Raw genomic sequence first — 19,922 nt, forward strand, 5'->3', positions numbered from 1 at the left:
CCCAGGAGTTAAGCGTAGCTCCTCCGCCCCTGAAACCGCTCCTCTCTGAGCCTTCAGCATGCCTGGTCCTCATTAGCCCTCCTTCCTTTTACTGCTCCCCAGTCACTTACTGCAGGAAGTGCCATCCACGGGGTGCAGTACATCCCACCCCTGACACCAGTTGTCACAGAGTCTCTGGGCGATGTTCTGGAACTACTCCCTACGAAACCAGTCAGGACTGGGGTGAGGTCTCCTCTCGGTGAGCAGCCTGTCTACAGGGCAAAAAGCTCACACAGCTTCCACCTTCTTAGGCCTGACCTCAGAGCATTCAGCATCCTCTGCCCCTCCGTGTGCTTCCCACAGCAAGTCCACCCAGGCGGGGTCCTGGGGAAGCCAGAGGGTCCTGCACCCCAATTTCGCAGTCAGACGTGACTCTTAGCCAGCCAGTAAAACAGAGGTTTATTAGATGACAGGAACATGGTCTAAAACAGAGCTTGTAGGTACAGAGAACAGGACCCCTCAGCCGGATCCATTTTGGGGGGCAGTGAGCCAGACAACCTTGTCTGCACTTCACTCCACGTCCCCAGCTGGCCCCACACTGACTTACCCTCCAGCCCCGCCTCCTCTGGGCTTTGTCCCTTTCCCAGGCCAGGAGGTCACCTGATTCTTTGTTCTCCAACCCTTTAGCTCTCACCTTGCAGGGGGGAAGGGCCCAGGCCATCAGTTGCCAGGAGACAGTGTCGGCCATTTATGTACCCTGGCCCTTTGCTCTGCAACAATTACTCTCCCTTATCCCACCACCTAGAGACTTAAGAAATGCATAGGGGAAACTGAGGCACCCCTATAGTATTCAGAGGAAACATTAAGAACAGTCCCACTTGGTCACAGCAGGTACTTGTCCCAGTCCTGCGGACGCTGATTCATAAAAGTCCTCAGCATCATCCTCAGGGTCCCATAAAATCTCTCCACCAGCCCGTTCATGCTGCTGCTGCAGCTCGTGCAGCTCTTTTTCAGGGTCTCGCGGTCTCTCACAGGGGAAAGGCTTTTGTTTGTGCTCTTTGTTTGTGTTTGCTCTCTCTTGGGACTGAGAGAGACCAGACAGAAATCCATCTTCTCCAACCCCCTAGTCAAAGCAGGACCAATCCCCAATTTTTGCCCCAGAACCCTAAATGGCCCCCTCAAGGATTGAACTCAAAACCGTGGGTTTAGCAGGCCAATGCTCAAACCACTGAACTATCCCTCCTCCAAGATTTGAAAGTATCATGTTCCCTTATTGGTCCTTTGGGTCAGGTGCCAGCCAGGTTAGCTGAGCTTCTTAACCCCTTACAGGTAACAGGATGTTGCCTCTGGCCAGGAGGGATTTTATAGCACTGTATACAGAAAGGTGGTTACCCTTCCCTTTATATTTATGACAAACCTAAAGGACTTAGGCCCCCAAAGACTTGGGCACCCAAGTCCCAGGGAAATTCAATGGCAGTTCGCTAACCCCATGCTACCTATCTATGATGCTAAGAGATCTTCCATCACTGTAGCATCTGGGCACCTCACAACCTTCAGTGCATTTCTCTTTGCATACCTCTGCCAGGCAGGGCAGAGCTATAACCCCATTTTACAGATGGGGGACTGAGACCCACACACACGAAGACCCAGGTTTACAAAGGTATCTAGGTGCCTAAAGCTGCAGATAGGCAGCTGGAGGGATTTTTTGAAAGCACTGGAGGAGGTTAAGCACTAGAGCTAGCCAAAAACATTTTGAGGGAATGGTTCTCTGTTGGAAGGGGCATTCTGTCAAAATAGGAGAAATGGATTAGTTCTGATGAAATTTCATTGAGGAAAAATAAAATGAGATGGAAACATGCCTAGAAGGCAGAAAGGTTCTATTTCTACCTTTTGGGGAGGGACCATTTTGATTTTCCTTTTAAAATGATTGTTTGTTTCAATTAAAAAATATATATATTGCATAATACATATAGTATACGTGTGTGTGTGTGTGTGTGTGTGTGTATATATAGTATTATATAAGAATGTGTGTGTGTGTGTGTGTATTATATATAAATAAATAAAAACATATAAAGTCACAGCCAGAACATGATGGAATTTTGTTGCATGGGAAATTTCTACTTTTTTTGGTTCCCTTTGGAACTGAATTTTTAGGCATCTTTCAGCACCCAAATACCTTTAAAATCTGACCTTAAAGTCCATTTAAATCAATAAGAGTCAGGAGCCTAAATGCCTTTGACAATCTGGGCCTAAGTGATTTATGGAAGAGCAAGAAACTGAGTTTGGGTCTCCTATCCCCAGGCAGGGCCCTGACCCTGGGCTATTCCTCAGGGCTGCACTCTACCATGCCTCCGTGTGGGGACAGCCCCCCATCACAGGTGTGCCTTCTGGTGCCTCTGGAGCAGCGGGTCGCTGGCACAGCACTTGCCCAGGTAGGGCCCGTTCCTGGCACAGGCTCCTGGCGGCTGGCGGCAGGGTTTCTCACCCCTATGGGTGCGCTGGTGCGCCAGGAGGGTGGAGTTCTGGCTGAAGCCCCTCCCGCAGGCAGCGCAGCGGTAGGGTGCCTCCCCGGTGTGGGTGCGCAGGTGCACAAAGAGGGTGGAGCTCTGGGAGAAGCGTTTCCCGCAGCGGGCGCAGGGGTAGGGCCTCTCGCCCGTGTGGACGCGCTGGTGCCGGGTCAGGTTGGAGCTGGCGCTGAAGCGCTTCCCGCAGTCGGTGCAGGCGTAGGGCCTCTCCCCGGTGTGCACACGCCGGTGCAGGGTCAGGTAGGCGTTGCGGCCAAAGCCCTTCCCGCACTCGGGGCAGATGAAGGACTTCCCCTCCTCCTCTGGGGCAGAGGGCAGCTCTCCGGCGTGGGTGCGCTGGTGCCGGGCGAAGTTGGACCGCTCGTGGAAACCCTTCCCGCAGTGGGGACAGGTGTGGGGCTTCTCCTGGCGATGGGTGCGGCGGTGCCGGGCCAGCGTGGAGCCCTCCCGGAAGCTCTTCCCACACTCGGGGCACCGGTGGGGCTTCTCCCCTGTGTGGGAGCGCAGGTGCTGCATCAGGTGGGAGCTCTGGCCAAAGCGCTTCCCGCATGCGTCGCAGGCATAGGGGCGCTCCCCTGTGTGGATGCGCCGGTGGGTGGCCAGGGCTGAGCGGACGGGGAAGCCTTTCCCGCACTCGGGGCACTGGTGGGGACGCTCGCCGTGGGACCGGCGGTGCTTGCTGAGGTCTGAGCCACGCCGGAAGCCTTTCCCGCACTCGCTGCACACATTGGGCCGCTCCCTGGCCTGGCCCTGACTCTCCACAGCTCCGCCACAGGGAGGGGATGGGCCCCTGGTGGGGTGCTGCCCAGAGCCTGGCTCACACTCCGGCTCTGAGGGCGAGTTTCTCTGCTGCCTTCCTGAACTGCCCTCAGTCACACAGGCTGCTCCCTGACCAGGGCTCTGCACCTGCAGCTGCGCAGGGGTGTCCTGTTGCGGCCTCTCCTCCTCCTTCCTCGCCATCCCCTCGGCAGCTGCAATTGAGAGAATCCAGAGATGAGTCAGTGTCTCTGCAGGCAGCAAGGGAACATTGGGAATCGGGATGCTAAAGGGAGTGTCACAAAGGAATTGAGAGGGTCAAAAATCAGAAGCTGATTCCCCAAACCCTCCATTCTCCCAGAGGAGAGAGAGCAGGGCCAGGCCTGCCCCCGCAGCCCGTCTGAGCAAGCATGGGAAGGGATCTCCAGCCAGGGTGGGCGGGAAGCGCTGAGTTGAGTCCGCCATGAGGATATGACCTGCTGGGGACAATCCTGTCCTGGATGAGATGAGACAGAACTGGGGGAGCTCCCAAGGGCTTGGATGGTTTCCAAGTTAGTTTAACTAAATCCTCACCTCTGTGGCTGTGTCTTGGGACCTCCCTGTCCTCAGAGCCCTGGGGATCTGGTACCCACGGCTCCTCCCCTCCTTCCAGCTGGGAGATCACACGGGGTTTGGGAACGGGAAACCCTGCTCAGGGGTAGAAAATGGGAGAGGTTGAGGCTGGTATTCACGTTGTGCTTTTCATGCAGGCAGTTCTCTGCTTTCATATCAGCCCCTTTCTTTGCTGGGCGAGGGGGTGCTTGAGACAAAGCGACTGGAAAATATTCATGGAGACCCACTCTGTGGGTTCACACATCCGGTGGCAGACAAATGGGGTTCTCTGCAGTCCACTTAAGGCTCCCCGGTTTGTACACACACACGTGTCCCTGGGGTGTAAAAATCCACCTGCCCATTTCACGGTGTAACAGGACAGTGGACTGGCTTTTTAAGGTGTACGATGGGAACCCGGTCAGCCCAGCTCAGTTCCAGGATCCTTGGTCAAAAGACCAAGTCACTGAACTGGAGGAGCAGCCAGGAATTAATAAGGAAGCAACTGCTGACCTTAGCTTTACCGCCTGAGGCTGGAGTGGTACGAGTAGCTCCAGACAAGCTTGTGCTCCACTTGCCAGTGATGGGCCAAGATGGCTTCTGGGGGTTCCAGGCAGTTGCCCTCAGATGTCTTTGCCCAAGAGCAGGGCATACTGGGAAATGTAGCTCACTCTGGCAGCTCTGGCAGCAGTGGGCCCTCCTTGTCAAAAAGACTAATGGCATACTGAGCTGCATTAATAGGAGCATTGCCAGCAGATTGAGGGATGTGATCGTTCCCCTCTATTTGGCACCGGTGAGGCCATATCTGGAGTACTGCATCCAGTTTTGGGCCCCCCACTACAAAAAGGATGTGAACAAATTGGAGAGAGTCCAGCAGAAGGCAATGAAAATTATTAGGGACCTGGGGCACATGACTTACAAGAAGAGGCTGATGGAACTGGGCTTATTTAGTCTGCAGAAGAGAAGAGTGAGGGGGGATTTGATAGCAGCCTTCAATTACCTGAAGGGGGGTTCCAAAGAGGATGGCTCTAGACTGTTCTAAGTGGTGGCAGATGACAGAACAAGGAGCAATGGTCTCAAGTTGCAGTGGGGGAGGTTTAGGTTAGATATTAGGAAAAACTTTTTCACTAGGAGGGTGGTGAAGCACTGGAATGTGTTACCTAGGGAAGTGGTGGAATCTCCTTCCTTTGAAGTTTTTAAGGTCAGGCTTGACAAAGCCCTGGCTGGGATGATTTAGTTGGGGATTGGTCCTGCTTTGAGCAGGGGGTTGGACTAGATCCCTTCCAACCCTGATATTCTATGATTCTATGAGAGAGGTCCTGGAGGCTAAATTTAGGCTGCTAGTAAGAGATTGAAGTCCAGGTCCTCTCTCTGAAGCTGAAACGCTGCCACAGGAGGGTGGTGAAGCAGTGGAATGGGTTACCTAGGGAGGTGGTGGAATCTCCATCCTTAGAGATTTTTAAAGCCCGGCTTGACAAAGCCCTGGCTGGAATGCTTTAGTTTGGGTTGGTCTTGCTTTGAGCAGGGATTGGACTAGATAACCTCCTGAGTTCTCTTCCAACCGTAATCTTCTATGATTCTCTGTCAATGTTCTAGAGTGGGCCAAAGCATGCTGGGAAATCAGGGGAAGGACATGAATCCTGCCCTTACCACAAAGACCTGGAACAGAGCTGGTGGGGAAATTTTTGACACAATGTTTTTTTTTTTAAATCAGAAAATGCCAATTTATGGAAACCAATTTCTCAGGTCCAGGATGAAGCCTAGGGTCAGACAGCCCCATCCATTCCAATGGGTAGGGAACGCGGCTGGGATCTAGGTTTGAGTCCGTGGCCAGAATCTAGCAGAGCAGCAAGTTCAGTCTATACCTTCTGCACCCCAGGGAGAGCTCAGATCTTTCTCACTCTTTGCAAACTTCCCCCATTGGAGCTGTTCCACTTTGAATAAGCAATTAAATATTAATTGGGCCGACGCAAGAGAAATTGGTTCCACAGCCTGGGGGTTTGGGCACCCCAGAGGGACTGGCAGAGCCAAGTCTCTGCTCCAGATCAGAGCCTTGCAAACGGGGGAGTCCTGGGAGGGAGCTCTGCAGGTGCAGGAGGAGTGATTAGGTGATCCTGGGGGTGAGTTTGCTGTCTGTTAGCTCGTTGTATGCCTGCTTGATTGATGTTTATAGTGTGGTCTGTTTTGGGGGCTGTGTGCTGAGCCTAGTGGCCTGCTAGGCTAGGCTGAGACCTTACTAATGAGGCTCTTGCCAGCCATCCTTTGACCCCTTGACAAGGAGCAAGGCTAATTCAGGGAAAAGAGGGGTTTAAAAAATCTGCTTCTAAGTGACCAGAGGAGCTAGTGAACAGGGGAGTTTTGCAAGGCAACTTGGGGGGTGTGTGTGGGGGGGAAGCCTGAAAGCAAGATACATCTAACAAACATACTTTAAACTTAGGCCAATAACCCCACTCACACACACCCCAAAAAAACCCAAAACAAAACCCCCAAAGAATGAATGAACAAACAAACCAACCAATCCTGCAAAAGCAAAAAAGAATGCAGGCAGAAGCCCAGCAGCAGTGTGGGGGCTATCCAGTTTATTGCCCTGAATGAAACATGTATGATTATCTGCCTTGTGGGCGGGTTATGGTGGCATATTTTTGCACTCGGTGAAAAGAGCTCATGGCCCTCAGAGACTGAGTATGGGCTGTGGAGACCAGAGTGACTAAACTGGAGAAGCTAAGGGAGACAGAGAGGTAGAATAATAGAATCATAGAATATCGGGGTTGGAAGGGACCTCAGGAGGTCATCTAGTCCAACCCCCTGCTCAAAGCAGGACCGATCCCCAATTAAATCATCCCAGCCAGGGCTTTGTCAAGCCTGACCTTAAAAACCTCTAAGGAAGGAGATTCCACCACCTCCCTAGGTAACGCATTCCAGTGCTTCACCACCCTCCTAGTGAAAAAGTTTTTCCCAATATCCAACCTAAGCCTCCACCACTGCAACTTGAGACCATTACTCCTCGTTCTGCCATCTTCTACCACTGAGAACAGTCTAGATCCATCCTCTTTGGAACCCCCTTTCAGGTAGTTGAAAGCAGCTATCAAATCCCCCCTCATTCTTCTCTTCCGCAGACTAAATAATCCCAGTTCCCTCAGCCTCTCCTCATAAGTCATGTGTTCCAGCCCCCTAATTACAGACAAGACTTTTCAGGACAGAGCAGAACGGTCCCACCCCAAGTCTGACAGCCTCTGTGCTGCTGAGGAGGATGGAAGTCTCAGGGTTAATGGCTATTAGCTAGGATGGGTAAGGAAGTCTTGGGGTTAATGGTTATTAGGCAGGATGGGTAAGGAATGGTGTCCCTAGCCTCTGTTTGTCAAAGGGTGGAGATGGATGGCAGCAGAGAGATCACTTGATCATTACCTGTTAGGTTCACTTCCTCTGGGGCACCTGGCATTGGCCACTGTCGGTAGACAGGATACTGGGCTGGATGGACCTTTGGTCTGACCCAGTATGGCCGTTCTTATGGGGAAGGAGAACATCCAACTGGAGCAGAGGGAAACGATTCCAGATGATGTCATAGTATTCCAGTTATTAGGAAGAGCCAAGTAATAGGAATAGGAGAGTGAATCATTAGAAATATAGGTAGCTGGGTTTGTGATGACTGGGAGAACTGCATGGTGAACTGCCTGCCTGGTGCGAGGGTTGCAGACCTCTCAAGACATCTAGATAGACATGTGTTCAATGCTGGGGAGGAGCTGGTAGTCCATGTAGGTACCAATGACGTAAGGAAGGATAGGAGAGGGCTCCTGCCTCATACTGAGAAAGAGGGACAATCAGCGAGTTATCTCAAGTGCCTATACATAAATGCAAGAAGCCTGGGAAACAAGCAGGGAGAACTGGAAGTCCTGGCACAGTCAAGGAATTATGATGAGATTGGAACAACAGAGACTTGGTGGGATAACTCACATGACTGGAGTACTGTCATGGATGGGTATAAACTGTTCAGGAAGGACAGGCAGGGCAGAAAAGGTGGGGGAGTTGCATTGTATGTAAGAGAGCAGTATGACTGCTCAGAGCTCAAGTATGAAACTGCAGAAAAACCTGAGAGTCTCTGGATTAAGTTTAGAAGTGTGAGCAAGAAGGGTGATGTCGTGCTGGGAGTCTGCTATAGACCACGAGACCAGGGGGATGAGGTGGACGAGGCTTTCTTTCGGCAACTCATGGAAGTTACTAGATCGCAGGCCCTGGTTCTCATGGGAGACTTCAATCACCCTGATATCTGCTGGGAGAGCAATACAGCGGTGCACAGACAATCCAAGAAGTTTTTGGAAAGTGTAGGGGACAATTTCCTGGTGCAAGTGCTGGAGGAACCAACTAGGGGCAGAGCTCTTCTTGACCTGCTGCTCACAAACTGGGAAGAATTAGTAGGGGAAGCAAAAGTGGATGGGAACCTGAGGCAGTGACCATGAGATGGTCGAGTTCAGAATCCTGACAAGGAAGAAAGGAGAGCAGTAGAATATGAACTCTGGACTTCAGAAAGGCAGACTTTGATTCCCTCAGGGAACTGATGGGCAGGATCCCCTGGGAGAACAACAATAGGGGGAAAGGAGTTCAGGAGAGCTGGCTGTATTTTAAAGAATCCTTATTGAGGTTACAGGAACAAACCATCCCGATGTGTCGAAAGAATAGTAAATATGGCAGGCGACCAGCTTGGCTTAACAGTGAAATCCTTGCTGATCTTAAACACAAAAAAGAAGTTTATATGAAGTGGAAGCTTAGACAAATGACCAGGGAGGAGTATAAAAATATTGCTCAGGCATGCAGGAGTGAAATCAGGAAGGCCACATCACACTTGGAGTTGCAGCTAGGGATTTTAAGAGAACAAGAAGGGTTTCTTCAGGTATGTTAGCAACAAGAAGAAAGTCAAGGGAGGCAACTTAGTGACAGAGTATGTGGAAAAAGCTAATGTACTCAATGCTTTTTTTTGCCTCTGTCTTCACGAACAAGGTCAGCTCCCAGACTGCTGCACTGGGCAGCACAGCATGGGGAGGAGGTGACCAGCCCTCTGTGGAGAAAGAAGTGGTTTGGGACTATTTAGAAAAACTGGACGAGCACAAGTCCATAGGCTGGAAGCGCTGCATCCAAGAGTGCTAAAGAAGTTGGCAGATGTGATTGCAGAGCCATTGGCCATTGTCTTTGAAAACTCATGGCAATCGGGGGGAGGTCCCAGATGACTGGAAAAAGGCTAATGTAATGCCCATCTTTAAAAAAGGGAAGAAGGAGCATCCAGTGAACTACAGGCCAGTCAGCCTCACCTCAGTCCCTGGAAAAATCATGGAGCAGGTCGTCAAGGAATCAATTCTGAAGCACTTAGAGGAGAGGAAAGTGATCAGGAACAGTCAGCATGGATTCACCAAGGGCAAGTCATGCCTGACTAATCTAATTGCCTTCTATGCCTTCTAATATGCCTGTCTCTGTGGATGAGGGGAAAGCAGTGGATGTGTTATTCCTTGACTTTAGCGAAGCTTTTGACACAGTCTCCCACAGTATTCTTGCCAGGAAGTTAAAGAAGTATGGGCTGGATGAATGGACTAGAAGGTGGATAGAAAGTTGGCTAGATCATCGGGCTCAAAGGGTAGTGATCAATGGCTCCATGTCTACTTGGCAGTCGGTATCAAATGGGGTGCCCAAGGGTCGGTCCTGGGGCTGGTTTTGTTCAATATCTTCATTAATGATCTGGAGGATGGCGTGAATTGCACCTTCAGCAAGTTTGCAGATGACACTAAACTGGGAGGAGTGGTAGATATGCTGGAGGGTAGGGATAGGATACAGAGGGACCTAGACAAATTAGAGGATTGGGCCAAAAGAAATCTGATGAGGTTCAACAAGGACAAGTGCAGATTCCTGCACTTAGGACGGAAGAATCCCATGGACCGCTACAGACTAGGGACCGAATGGCTCGGCAGCAGTTCTGCAGAAAAGGACCTAGGGATTACAGTGGACGAGAAGCTGGATATGAGTCAACAGTGTGCCCTTGTTGCCAAGAAGTCCAATGGCATTTTGGGTTGTATAAGTAGGGGCATTACCAGCAGATCAAGGGACGTGATCGTTCCCCTCTATTTGACATTGCTGAGGCCTCATCTGGAGTACTGTGTCCAGTTTTGAGTCCCACACTACAAGAAGGACCTAGTAAAGAGGAGAAGATATAAAGTACTGTACATGTAGGAAGTGGAAAAAAAAAAAAAGAGTTCAAAGAAAAAAAATCCATCACCGTTACATCACAGAAAGGCAGACAACTAAATATTGCTTGTGTACAAATGCCAGAAGACTACATACTAAGAGGGGTGAACTTGAGTGCTTGGTATTAAATGAGGATATTGATATAATAGCCACCACAGAAATTTGATTGAATGATGATAACCAGTGGGACACGGGAACACCAGGGTACAAAATAGGGTGTGATGAGGAATGACAGAGAAGGTCTCACTGGTGGGGGAGTGACACTACATGTGAAAGAAAGCATAGAGCCAAAAAAGCAAAAATCTTAAAAGAATCAAACCATACCATAGAATTTCCATATATAGAAATTCCATAGTTGAATAATAAGAGTGTAGCAGTAGGGATATACTACCGACCACCTGACCAGGATGGTAATGATGACTGTGAAATGCTCAGGGAAATTAGAGAGGTCACAAAAACAGAACACCCAATCATAATGAGGGATTTCAACTACCCCGTTTTGACTGGGTATGTCCCCTCAGGATGGGAGGCAGAGATAAATTTCTAGACACCATGAATGGATGCTTCTTGAAGGAACTAGTCCTGAAACCCACAAGGGGAGAGGCAATTCTTGATTTAGTTCTAAATGACACACAGGATCTGGTCCAAGAGGTGAATATAGCTGAACTGCTTGGTAATAGTGACCGCAATGCAGTTAAATTTAACACCCTTGCACAGGGATGGATTAGGGTTTTGTGGGGCCCTGGACCAGAACAAGTGGGGGTCCCTCCCCACCCCTTCCGTGCTCCTGCCAGGGAGTAGGGTTGGAGACTGGAGGACAGCTAATGTAACATTGATTTTTTTAAAGGGCTCCAAAGGCAGTACTGGCAAATACAGGCTTGTAAGCCTAACTTTGGTATTAGGTAAATTGGTAGAAACTATAGTAAAGAACAGATCAGACACATAGATGAATACAATAAGCTGGGGAAGAGACAACATGGCTTTTGTAAAGGCAAATTGTGCCTCACCCATTCATTAGAATTCCTCGAAGGCATCAACAAAAATGTGGACAAGGGTGATCCAGTTGATACAGTGTATGTGGACTTTCAGAAAGCCTTTAACAAGGTCCCTCACCAAAGGCTCTTAAGCAAATTAAGCTGTCATGGGATAAGAGGGAAGGTCCTCTCATGGATCAGTAATTGGTTAATACAGGAAACAAGGGTAGGAATACATGGTCAGTTTTCAGAATGGAAACAGGTAAATAGTGGGGTCCCCAGGGATCTGTACTGGGACCTGTGCTGTTCAATACATTCGTAAATGATCTGGAAAAGTGAATAAACAGGGAAGGGGCAAAGTTTGCAGACAATACTCAAGATTGTTAAGTGCAAAGTTGACTGTGAAGAGCTACAAAGGGCTTTCACAAAATTGGGTGACTGGGCAACAAAATGGCAGATGAAACTCAATATTGATAAGTGTGAAGTAATTCATATTGGAAAACATAATCCCAACTACACATACAAAATAATCAAGTTTAAATTAGCTGTTACCACTCAGGAAAGAGATCTTGAAGTTACTGTAGATAGATCTCTGAAAACATCTGCTCAAAGTGCAGCAGTAAGCAAAAAAAGCTAAAAGAATGTTAGCAATCATTAGGAGAGGGATACATAATAAAACAGAAAATATCATAATGCCACTATATAAATCCACACCTTGAATACTGCATGCAGGTCTGGTCGCCCCATCTCAAAGAAGTTATATTAGAATTGGAAAAAGTACAGAGAAGGGCAACAAAAATGATTAGGGGTGTGGAACAGCTTCCATACAATGAAAGATTAAAAACACTGAAACTGTTTATCTTAGAAAAGAGATGACTAACAGGGGATATGATAAAGGTTTACAAAACCATGAATGGTTTGGAGAAAATGAATAGGGAAATGTTATTTACTCCTTCACACAACACAAGACCCAGGGATCACCCAATGAAATTAAAGGCAGCAGGTTTACAACAAACACAAACACACAGTCAACCTGCAGAACTCGTTGCCAGGGCATGTTGTGAAGGCCAAAACTATAACTGTGTTCAAAAAAGAATTAGATAAGTTCCTGGAGGATAGGTCCATCAATGGCTATTGGCCAAGATGGTCAGGGATTCAACCCAATGCTCTGGATGTCCCTAAACCTCTGACTGCTAGAAGTTGGGGCTGGATGACAGGGGATGGATCACTCGATAATTGCCTGTTCTGTTCATTCTCTCTTGAGCGTCTGGCAGTGGCCACGGTTGGAAGATAGGATACTGGACTAGATGCACCATTGGTCTGACACATTGTGGCCATTCTAGTATTCTTATATAACTGGGTCTACCACTTCCCAGATGAGTTTCCTAATGCCTGGGCTTATAGCTATTCTAGGTGGATCTCTCTGCAACAGAATTTCAAAAGGTCTCATTTTTTGTCTTGATGCGGGTGGGTCAAAAAAGAAAAAAACTCCCAAACCCTTTGAAATCTCAAAATTTTCACAAGATGGGAAAACGATTTCTCATCTAGCTCTACCTGAAAGGTCTACAAGCACCTACCTACATGGGCAGGAGATTTCATGTAGCAGTCAGGTCTTTAATTTAGTAGGCAAAAATAGTGACAAGGTCCAAAGCTGGAAGCTGAAGCTAGATAAATTCAAGCTAGAAATAAGGTGCACAGGCTTAACTGTGAGAGGGATTAACCACTGGAACAATTTACCAAGGGACAGGGTGTGTTCTCCATCATTTGGAGATTTCAAGTCAGGACCAGATGTCTTTCTAAAAAATACCCTCCAGTTCAACCACAAGATATTGGGAATCTCTGGGTAAAATTCGCTGGCCTGTGTGATGCAGGTCAGACTAGATGGTTATTATAGTCTCTTCTTTATGAAGCTCTGAAGCAGGCTGTGCTGATGACCTTCCCTGAACACTGACAGCTAATAAACACACTCTTTTGTGTTGTTTTAAGGCAGGCATCTCTACAATTACTAAGAGGCTAGGGAGAAATATTATCACCTTGAATTGAAATAAATTGTGTGAGGGGGAACTCTATTTTCTTTACAGATCCCACAGATGTGTCTTGTCTCTGTGTGCGTCAACACCTGTCATAGTAGATTTTCAGGCTGTAAACTCCTCGGGTCACAGACAGTCATTTACTATATGTTTGTACAGTGCTTAGCAGAATGGGGCCCTGGCCTCTTGGGCCTCTGCGCACTACTGCAAGCTAAATACTCACAGTATTAATAATGATTAAGAAGAGGGTTTAAACCACTATCAGGAATTTGGGGGAATAAAGCAAGTGTGTCCCTGTTCAAATCACTAGAGATATTAAGAGAAGAATCCCTGGTGGGTCCCAGAATCTTCTGGCCCATGAGAAGAGATGTGGCGGATGTCTCTCATATGGGATCTGGGGACTATGAAATGTATCCCTAAGATGTGGGGTCTCTTAAGCACCTGCATTGGCTTCTGCTCAGGGTTCCTTCCCTGCTCCCTTATAAGAACAGAAGACTGGAAGAGGCCCCCATGGTCACAAGCTGTACCCGAGGGGACAGGAATCCTTACCTAGTGAAGCCACAGTCTCATAATTCTCCTGCATGACGTCCCTGTAGAGGGCTCTCTGACCTGGGACCAGCAGAGCCCACTGCTCCTTGGTGAAATACACAGCCACCTCCTCGAAGGTCACCGGCTCCTGGAATACCAAGAATCCCCCATTCAGAGCTTCCTGTGCCAGCCACAGTCCCACCAGCTCAGTCACGGGAGACCTGGTTGAGCCCTCTGCTGAATTCTGCCCTGCAGGGATCGGTGTAGTTCCCATGAATCCTAGCTTAGAGTTAGAATCACCTTCCAAAAGGCCCTCACCCCACTTTCCTTGTACCCCACAGACTGTTGATGGTTCTGTCCCTGCTTTCATTACTCCCAGAAGCATCACCGGAGTGGGACAGAAAACAGGATTTTTTTTTTATTTTTGGTAAAACTTCAAATACTAAAAAAAATATTGGACAAAACCTCAGCTAGTTCAATTCCAAAAGGCAGGTCAAAAAATCATTCCCGCACCCACCTACCCCTGTGGAAAATGGTATCCAAAGCCAGAAATATTTTGATTTGGAAATGCTGCCCTGGTGCTTCATGGGAGTTGTAGTCTGGGGGCCTCAAAGCTGCCATCCTCAGTAGGGTTCCCTGATTGCACTATGTGGCTCAGATAGTCCTAGACGTAACTGTGCTGGTCTCTACTACCAAAGAGCAGTGGGGCCAAAACAGGACCTGTAGCAGAAATGAGAAGTTCCTTCAGAAACTCCCAGCAGCCCCTACCCATAAGGGAGTTTAAATATGGCTTCAGGACCGTCAGGGGCTTGGTTCACCTTCCACATCACAGGAGGATTCCCAACCCTCCAGGACAGGTTTGTATCCAAAGCATGAGGGCCTGTTTGACCCCAGCCTTTCACTGCCTTCTTCTCTTTTCCATGAACTCCAATACAAATGCCCTACCTGAGCCAGCCTTGCTCCAGCCATGTCCCTGCCCCATGCCCCAGGAGGGTAGTGCAGTCTGGAATGGACCGGATGTGGTTCTTCAGCCTGTCAGGGCGAGAAAATGGGGCAGGTTTCAGAAGGGGCTTTAGGCCATTTCACACCCTGATTCCCAGCAGGCCTTTTCCCTGTGGACTGACGCTCATGACTCAGTGGTGGCGGGAAAAGGCTTGGTTGCTTCATGCTAGTGCAGACTCGGCTCCCTGCACCAGGACCAACCCCACTACAACATTTCAACCCCCCACTCGCCCCAATACCAGCGTCTCTGAACCAAATACTAGAAAAGAGATGAAAGGAGCCACTTTGGGGGATCCCCCTGACACTGTCCCCAGAGCAGCACATTCTCCCAGCAGAGGCAGGAACTGGCTTTTCCTCTTCCTGCTCCTCACCTTGTCCCAGGAAAGTCAATCTGCCCAGGGTGCTGCAGGGAATGGGGCTGGGCAGGGCTGGGAGCCGGGAACCTCCCTCCCCACTGATTGCTCCTGCTGCCCCTGCCAGTCTCTGCCCATCTCCCTCCTGCCCCCTCCCCTCGGGCTGGGAGACTCGGTCCTTGGCCCGGCCCGTTCGCTCTCCCGGCGCTGGCTCGGCTCCTGCGGCGCTCAGGGGGGCAGAGCCGGGGGGGGGGGGGCAGCAGCAGCAGCAGCTCCGAGACTCGCAGACCCCCGCCCCCCCGGGAGCAGAGCTGGGGCGAGGAGGGGCCGTTGGTGCAGAGTCACTTTCCTGCCCAGCCCCAGCCCTTTCCCCGGGTCTCCCCCCTCACCTGCAGGCTCCGGCTCAGGGGCTGGTGTCGGCAGAGCCCGGGTCTGGTTCGAGCCTCCGGAGAAAGTCCCCCCGGCTGGGCACGGGCGGGGGGGGTTGTCTCTCTCCCGGCTAGGGAGCAGTGGCTGCTCAGCCCCGGCTCCCCTACATGACAATGGAGGGGTCACTAATGTCTCACCCCGGAAGCTCAATTGCTGATATCCTGATCTGAGCGCAGAAAGAGCAGCCCTCTCCCACAGCTTTATCCAGAGCCCTCCTGTGGCAACAGCTAATTTCTACACTAGAGATAGATTTGCGCAGACCTCCTCCTGGGGATGCAGTTTATACAAGCAAAGATGTGCTTTTGCTAGCAGAGCTTAATCCAGGTGCTGCCCAAGCAAAATAAGCTGCAGGGACACAGCTGAAGCACTGTGATGCTGATATAACTGTGTCTGCACTATAGAAAATCACTAAGTCTGTACTATAGAAAGTCACTAAGAAAATCACCCCTCTAGGTGTAGTTTAGACCTGGGCTTTAAAACCTCAGGGCTAGTCTCCAGTGCTTAATTTGTGCCAGGGCTTGACAGTTCATAGCTCCAGCACCTCTGGTCTTGCTGCATCAGTTATTAATGTAAAAAAAGTGCTTGTGCCCTGGCACCTCTTTCATTACAAATTAAGCACTGCTAGTCTCCCCCAGTGTCACTGGGTATTGTAACATTCATTAAACATGTCTCTGCTAGCAGCAGCTCTCACAGACAGAGGGCATGTTCCAGCAGCCTCTGTGTCTCCCATCCCAGTGAAGGTTTTGATCTGGTGGAACTGTCCCTCATGCATGTTGTCATAAATATAAAGGAAAGGGTAAACACCTTTAAAATCCCTCCTGGCCAGAGGAAAAATCCTCTCACCTGTAAAGGGTTAAGAAGCTAGGATAACCTCGCTGGCACCTGACCAAAATGACCAATGAGGAGACAAGATAATTTCAAAAGCTGTGGGGAGGGAAAAACAAAAAGTCTGTCTGTGTTATGCTTTTGCTGGGGACAGAACAGGAATGGAGTCTTAGAATTTAGTAAGCAATCTAGCTAGATATGCATTAGATTATGATTTCTTTAAATGGCTGAGAAATTAAGTTGTTAGGTTTCAGAGTAGCAGCCGTCTTAGTCTGTATTTGCAAAAAGAAAAGGAGTACTTGTGGCACCTTAGAGACTAACCAATCTATTTGAGCATAAGCTTTTGTGAGCTACAGCTCACTTCATTGGATGCATAAAGTGGAAAGTACAGTGAGGAGATTTTATACATACACACAGACCATGAAAAAATATACATTGTAAGGAGAGTGATCACTTAAGATGAGCTATTACCAGCAGGAGGAGGGCAGGGGAGAGAAAACCTTTTGAAGTGATAATCAAGGTGGGCCATTTCCAGGAGTTAACAAGAATGTCTGAGGACCGGGGGGGGGGGGGGGGATAAACAAGGGGAAATAGTTTCACTTAGTATAATGACTCAACCACTCCAGTCTCTATTCAAGCCTAAGTTAATTGTATCCAATTTGCAAATTAATTCCAATTCAGCAGTCTCTCCTTGGAGTCTGTTTTCGAAGTTTTTTTGTTGAAGGATAGTCACTTTGAGATCAGAAATCGAGTGTCCAGAGAGAGTGAAGTGTTCTCCGACTGGTTTATGAATGTTATAATTCTTGACATCTGATTTGTATCCATTTATTCTTTTACGTAGAGACTGTCCAGTCTGACCAATGTACATGGCAGAGGGGCATTGCTGGCGCATGATGGCATATATCACATTGGTAGAAGTGCAGGTGAACGAGCCTCTGATAGTGTGGCTGATGTGATTAGGCCCTATGATGGTGTCCCCTGAACAGATATGTGGGCACAGTTGGCAAAGGGCTTTGTTGCAAGGATAGGTTCCTGGGTGAGTGGTTCTGTTGTGTGGTATGTGGTTGCTGGTAAGTATTTGCTTCAGGTTGCGGGGCTGTCTGTAGGCAAGGACTAGCCTGTCTTCCAAGATTTGTGAGAGTGATGGGTCGTCCTTCAGGATAGGTTGTAGATCCTTGATAATGCGTTGGAGAGGTTTTAGTTGGGGGCTGAAGGTGACGGCTAGTGGCGTTCTGTTATTTTCTTTGTTAGGCCTGTCCTGTAGTAGGTGGCTTCTGGGTACTCTTCTGGCTCTGTCAATCTGTTTCTTCACTTCAGCAGGTGGCTACTGTAGTTGTAAGAATGCTTGATAGAGATCTTGTATGTGTTTGTCTCTGTCTGAGGGGTTGGAGCAAATGCGGTTGTATCGTAGAGCTTGGCTGTAGACAATGGATCGTGTGGTGTGGTCTGGGTGAAAGCTGGAGGTATGTAGGTAGGAATAGCGGTCAGTAGGTTTCCGGTATAGGGTAATGTTTATGTGACCATTGCTTATTAGCACTGTAGTGTCCAGGAAGTGGATCTCTTGTGTGGACTGGTCCAGGTTGAGGTTGATGGTGAGATGGAAATTGTTGAAATCGTGGTGGAATTCCTCAATGGCTTCTTTTCCATGGGTCTAGATGATAAACGCATTATCAAAGATCTGCAACCTATCCTGAAGGACGACCCATCACTCTCACAAATCTTGGGAGACAGGCCAGTCCTTGCCTACAGACAGCCCCGCAACGAGAGACTGCTGAATTGGAATTAATTTGCAAATTGGATACAATTAACTTAGGCTTGAATAGAGACTGGGAGTGGCTAAGTCATTATACTAAGTGAAACTACTTCCCCTTGTTTATTCCTCCCCCCCCCCCCACTGTTCTTCAGATGTTCTTGTTAACTCCTGGAAATGGCCCACCTTGATTATCACTTCAAAAGGTTTTCTCTCCCCCCACCCCACTCTCCTGCTGATAATAACTCATCTTAAGTGATCACTCTCCTTACAATGTATATTTTTTTCATGGTCCATGTGTATGTATAAAATCTCCTCACTGTACTTTCCACTTTATGCATCCGATGAAGTGAGCTGTAGCTCACGAAAGCTTATGCTCAAATAAATTGGTTAGTCTCTAAGGTACCACAAATACTCCTTTTCTTTTTGAAATTAAGTTGTGTTGAATAGAATGAATATTCCTGTCTGTGTGTCTTTCTGTAACTTAAGGTTTTGCCTAGAGGGATTCTCTATGTTTTGAATCAAATTACCCTGTAAGGTATTTACCATTCTGATTTTACAGAAATGATTCTTTTTTACTTTTTACTTCTTCTATTAAAATCCTTCTTTTCAGAAACTGAATGCTTTTTCATTGTTCTTAAGATCCAAGGGTTTGGGTCTGTGGTCACCTATGCAAATTGGTGAGGATTTTTACCAAACCTTACCCAGGAAGTGGGGTGCAAGGGTTGGGAGGATTTTGGGGGGGAAGACTTTTTCCAAACAATGCTTTCCTAATAAAAATAAACCCAGATAAATGTTTGGTGGTGGCAGTGGAAGTCCAAGGGCAAAGGGTAAAATAGTTTGTACCTTCGGGAAGTTTTAACCTAAGCTGGTAAAAGTAAGCTTAGGAGGTTTTCATGCAGGTCCCCACATCTGTACCCTAGAGTTCAGAGTGGCAGAGCGGTAGGATCAATTTGAAATCATTTTGAGATCTATTTGAGATTTTTTTGAACCAGAAACACAGATTTTAAAAGGGAATTTTTTTTTCGTTTGGGCTGCTAGAAAGCAAGTTTCCCAACTGGAAATAGTTGGAGGTTTTTTGCTTTGCTTTGGGGCCAGAGCAGAGACAAAAGGGATTTGCCTTTGTGAGCTGCAGTTTCTCTTCCTAAAGGCAGAGTAGTTAACCTCCTGCAGGGAAATTCACAGGTCTTCATAGACCTGAAGTTTTTTTTTTTTTCTCCTAAGAACAACTAGAGGGGTTTTCTACCTATTTGCCTGGAGCCAAAGGTGTTAGGGTTTCGGGGGTTTTTTTTCTGAATTTTTTTTATTGTTGTTGGGTTTTTTTTTTTTTTTTATTATTTTTCTGTAGGCTGACAATCCCTATCAGAGAATAGCACAGCAAAATTTTAAAAGTCAAGTTTTTTTTTTTTGTTTGTTTCCTGTGTAACTCTCGGGTGTAAAGTTAGTTAAAAACAGAGAGGTTAGGATGACAGACTCCACAGTTCAACAAAAGCTGGAATTAGCCAGATTTGAGGCTGAGGAAAAACAAAAGGAATATGAAAGACAGACAGAACTCATGCGGATAGAGATGGATGTACATGAGGCCAGGGAAAAAGAAATGGAGGCTGCCCACAGGAGGGAAATGGAGGCAAGGGACAAAGAACTGGAGGAGAAGGAAAAAGAGAGGAAGCATGCACTGGAGATGGAGAAGGCAAGGGCTCAGCAGAATATACCAACAAGCCCTAGCAATCCTTCTCCAGGTACCACTTCCCATCCCAGAAAGTTCCCCACCTACAAGGCAGGCGATGAGACCGAGGCCTTCTTAGAAAACTTCAAAAGGGCCTGCCTTGGTACAGCATCCCTACAGACCAATACGTGGTAGAACTGAGGCCGCAGCTCAGTGGACCCTTAGCTGAGGTAGCAGCTGAAATGCCTAAGGCACAAATGAACCAGTATGAACTGTTTAAAACCAAGGCGAG

General features: G+C 48.2%; 1 protein-coding gene across 1 annotated transcript in view; it reads right to left on the reverse strand.

Annotated features, from left to right (window-relative positions):
• Nucleotides 1-419: 419 nt before the first annotated feature.
• The window catches only part of LOC125629147 (uncharacterized), a 32,363-nt gene continuing 12,860 nt past the window's right edge, over nucleotides 420-19,922 (reverse strand). The window contains exons 3-7 of the mRNA XM_075119719.1: nucleotides 15,350-15,505; nucleotides 14,551-14,637; nucleotides 13,627-13,753; nucleotides 3,834-3,947; nucleotides 420-3,475 (exon numbers count right to left, since the gene is read on the reverse strand). Of these exons, the coding sequence (XP_074975820.1) occupies nucleotides 2,352-3,475; nucleotides 3,834-3,947; nucleotides 13,627-13,753; nucleotides 14,551-14,637; nucleotides 15,350-15,505 (1,608 nt within the window). The 3' untranslated portion in view covers nucleotides 420-2,351. The remainder of the gene's footprint in view (nucleotides 3,476-3,833; nucleotides 3,948-13,626; nucleotides 13,754-14,550; nucleotides 14,638-15,349; nucleotides 15,506-19,922) is intronic.

This window comes from Caretta caretta, chromosome 14 (assembly GCF_965140235.1).
Source record: "Caretta caretta isolate rCarCar2 chromosome 14, rCarCar1.hap1, whole genome shotgun sequence".
NCBI classification, from domain to species: domain Eukaryota; kingdom Metazoa; phylum Chordata; order Testudines; family Cheloniidae; genus Caretta; species Caretta caretta.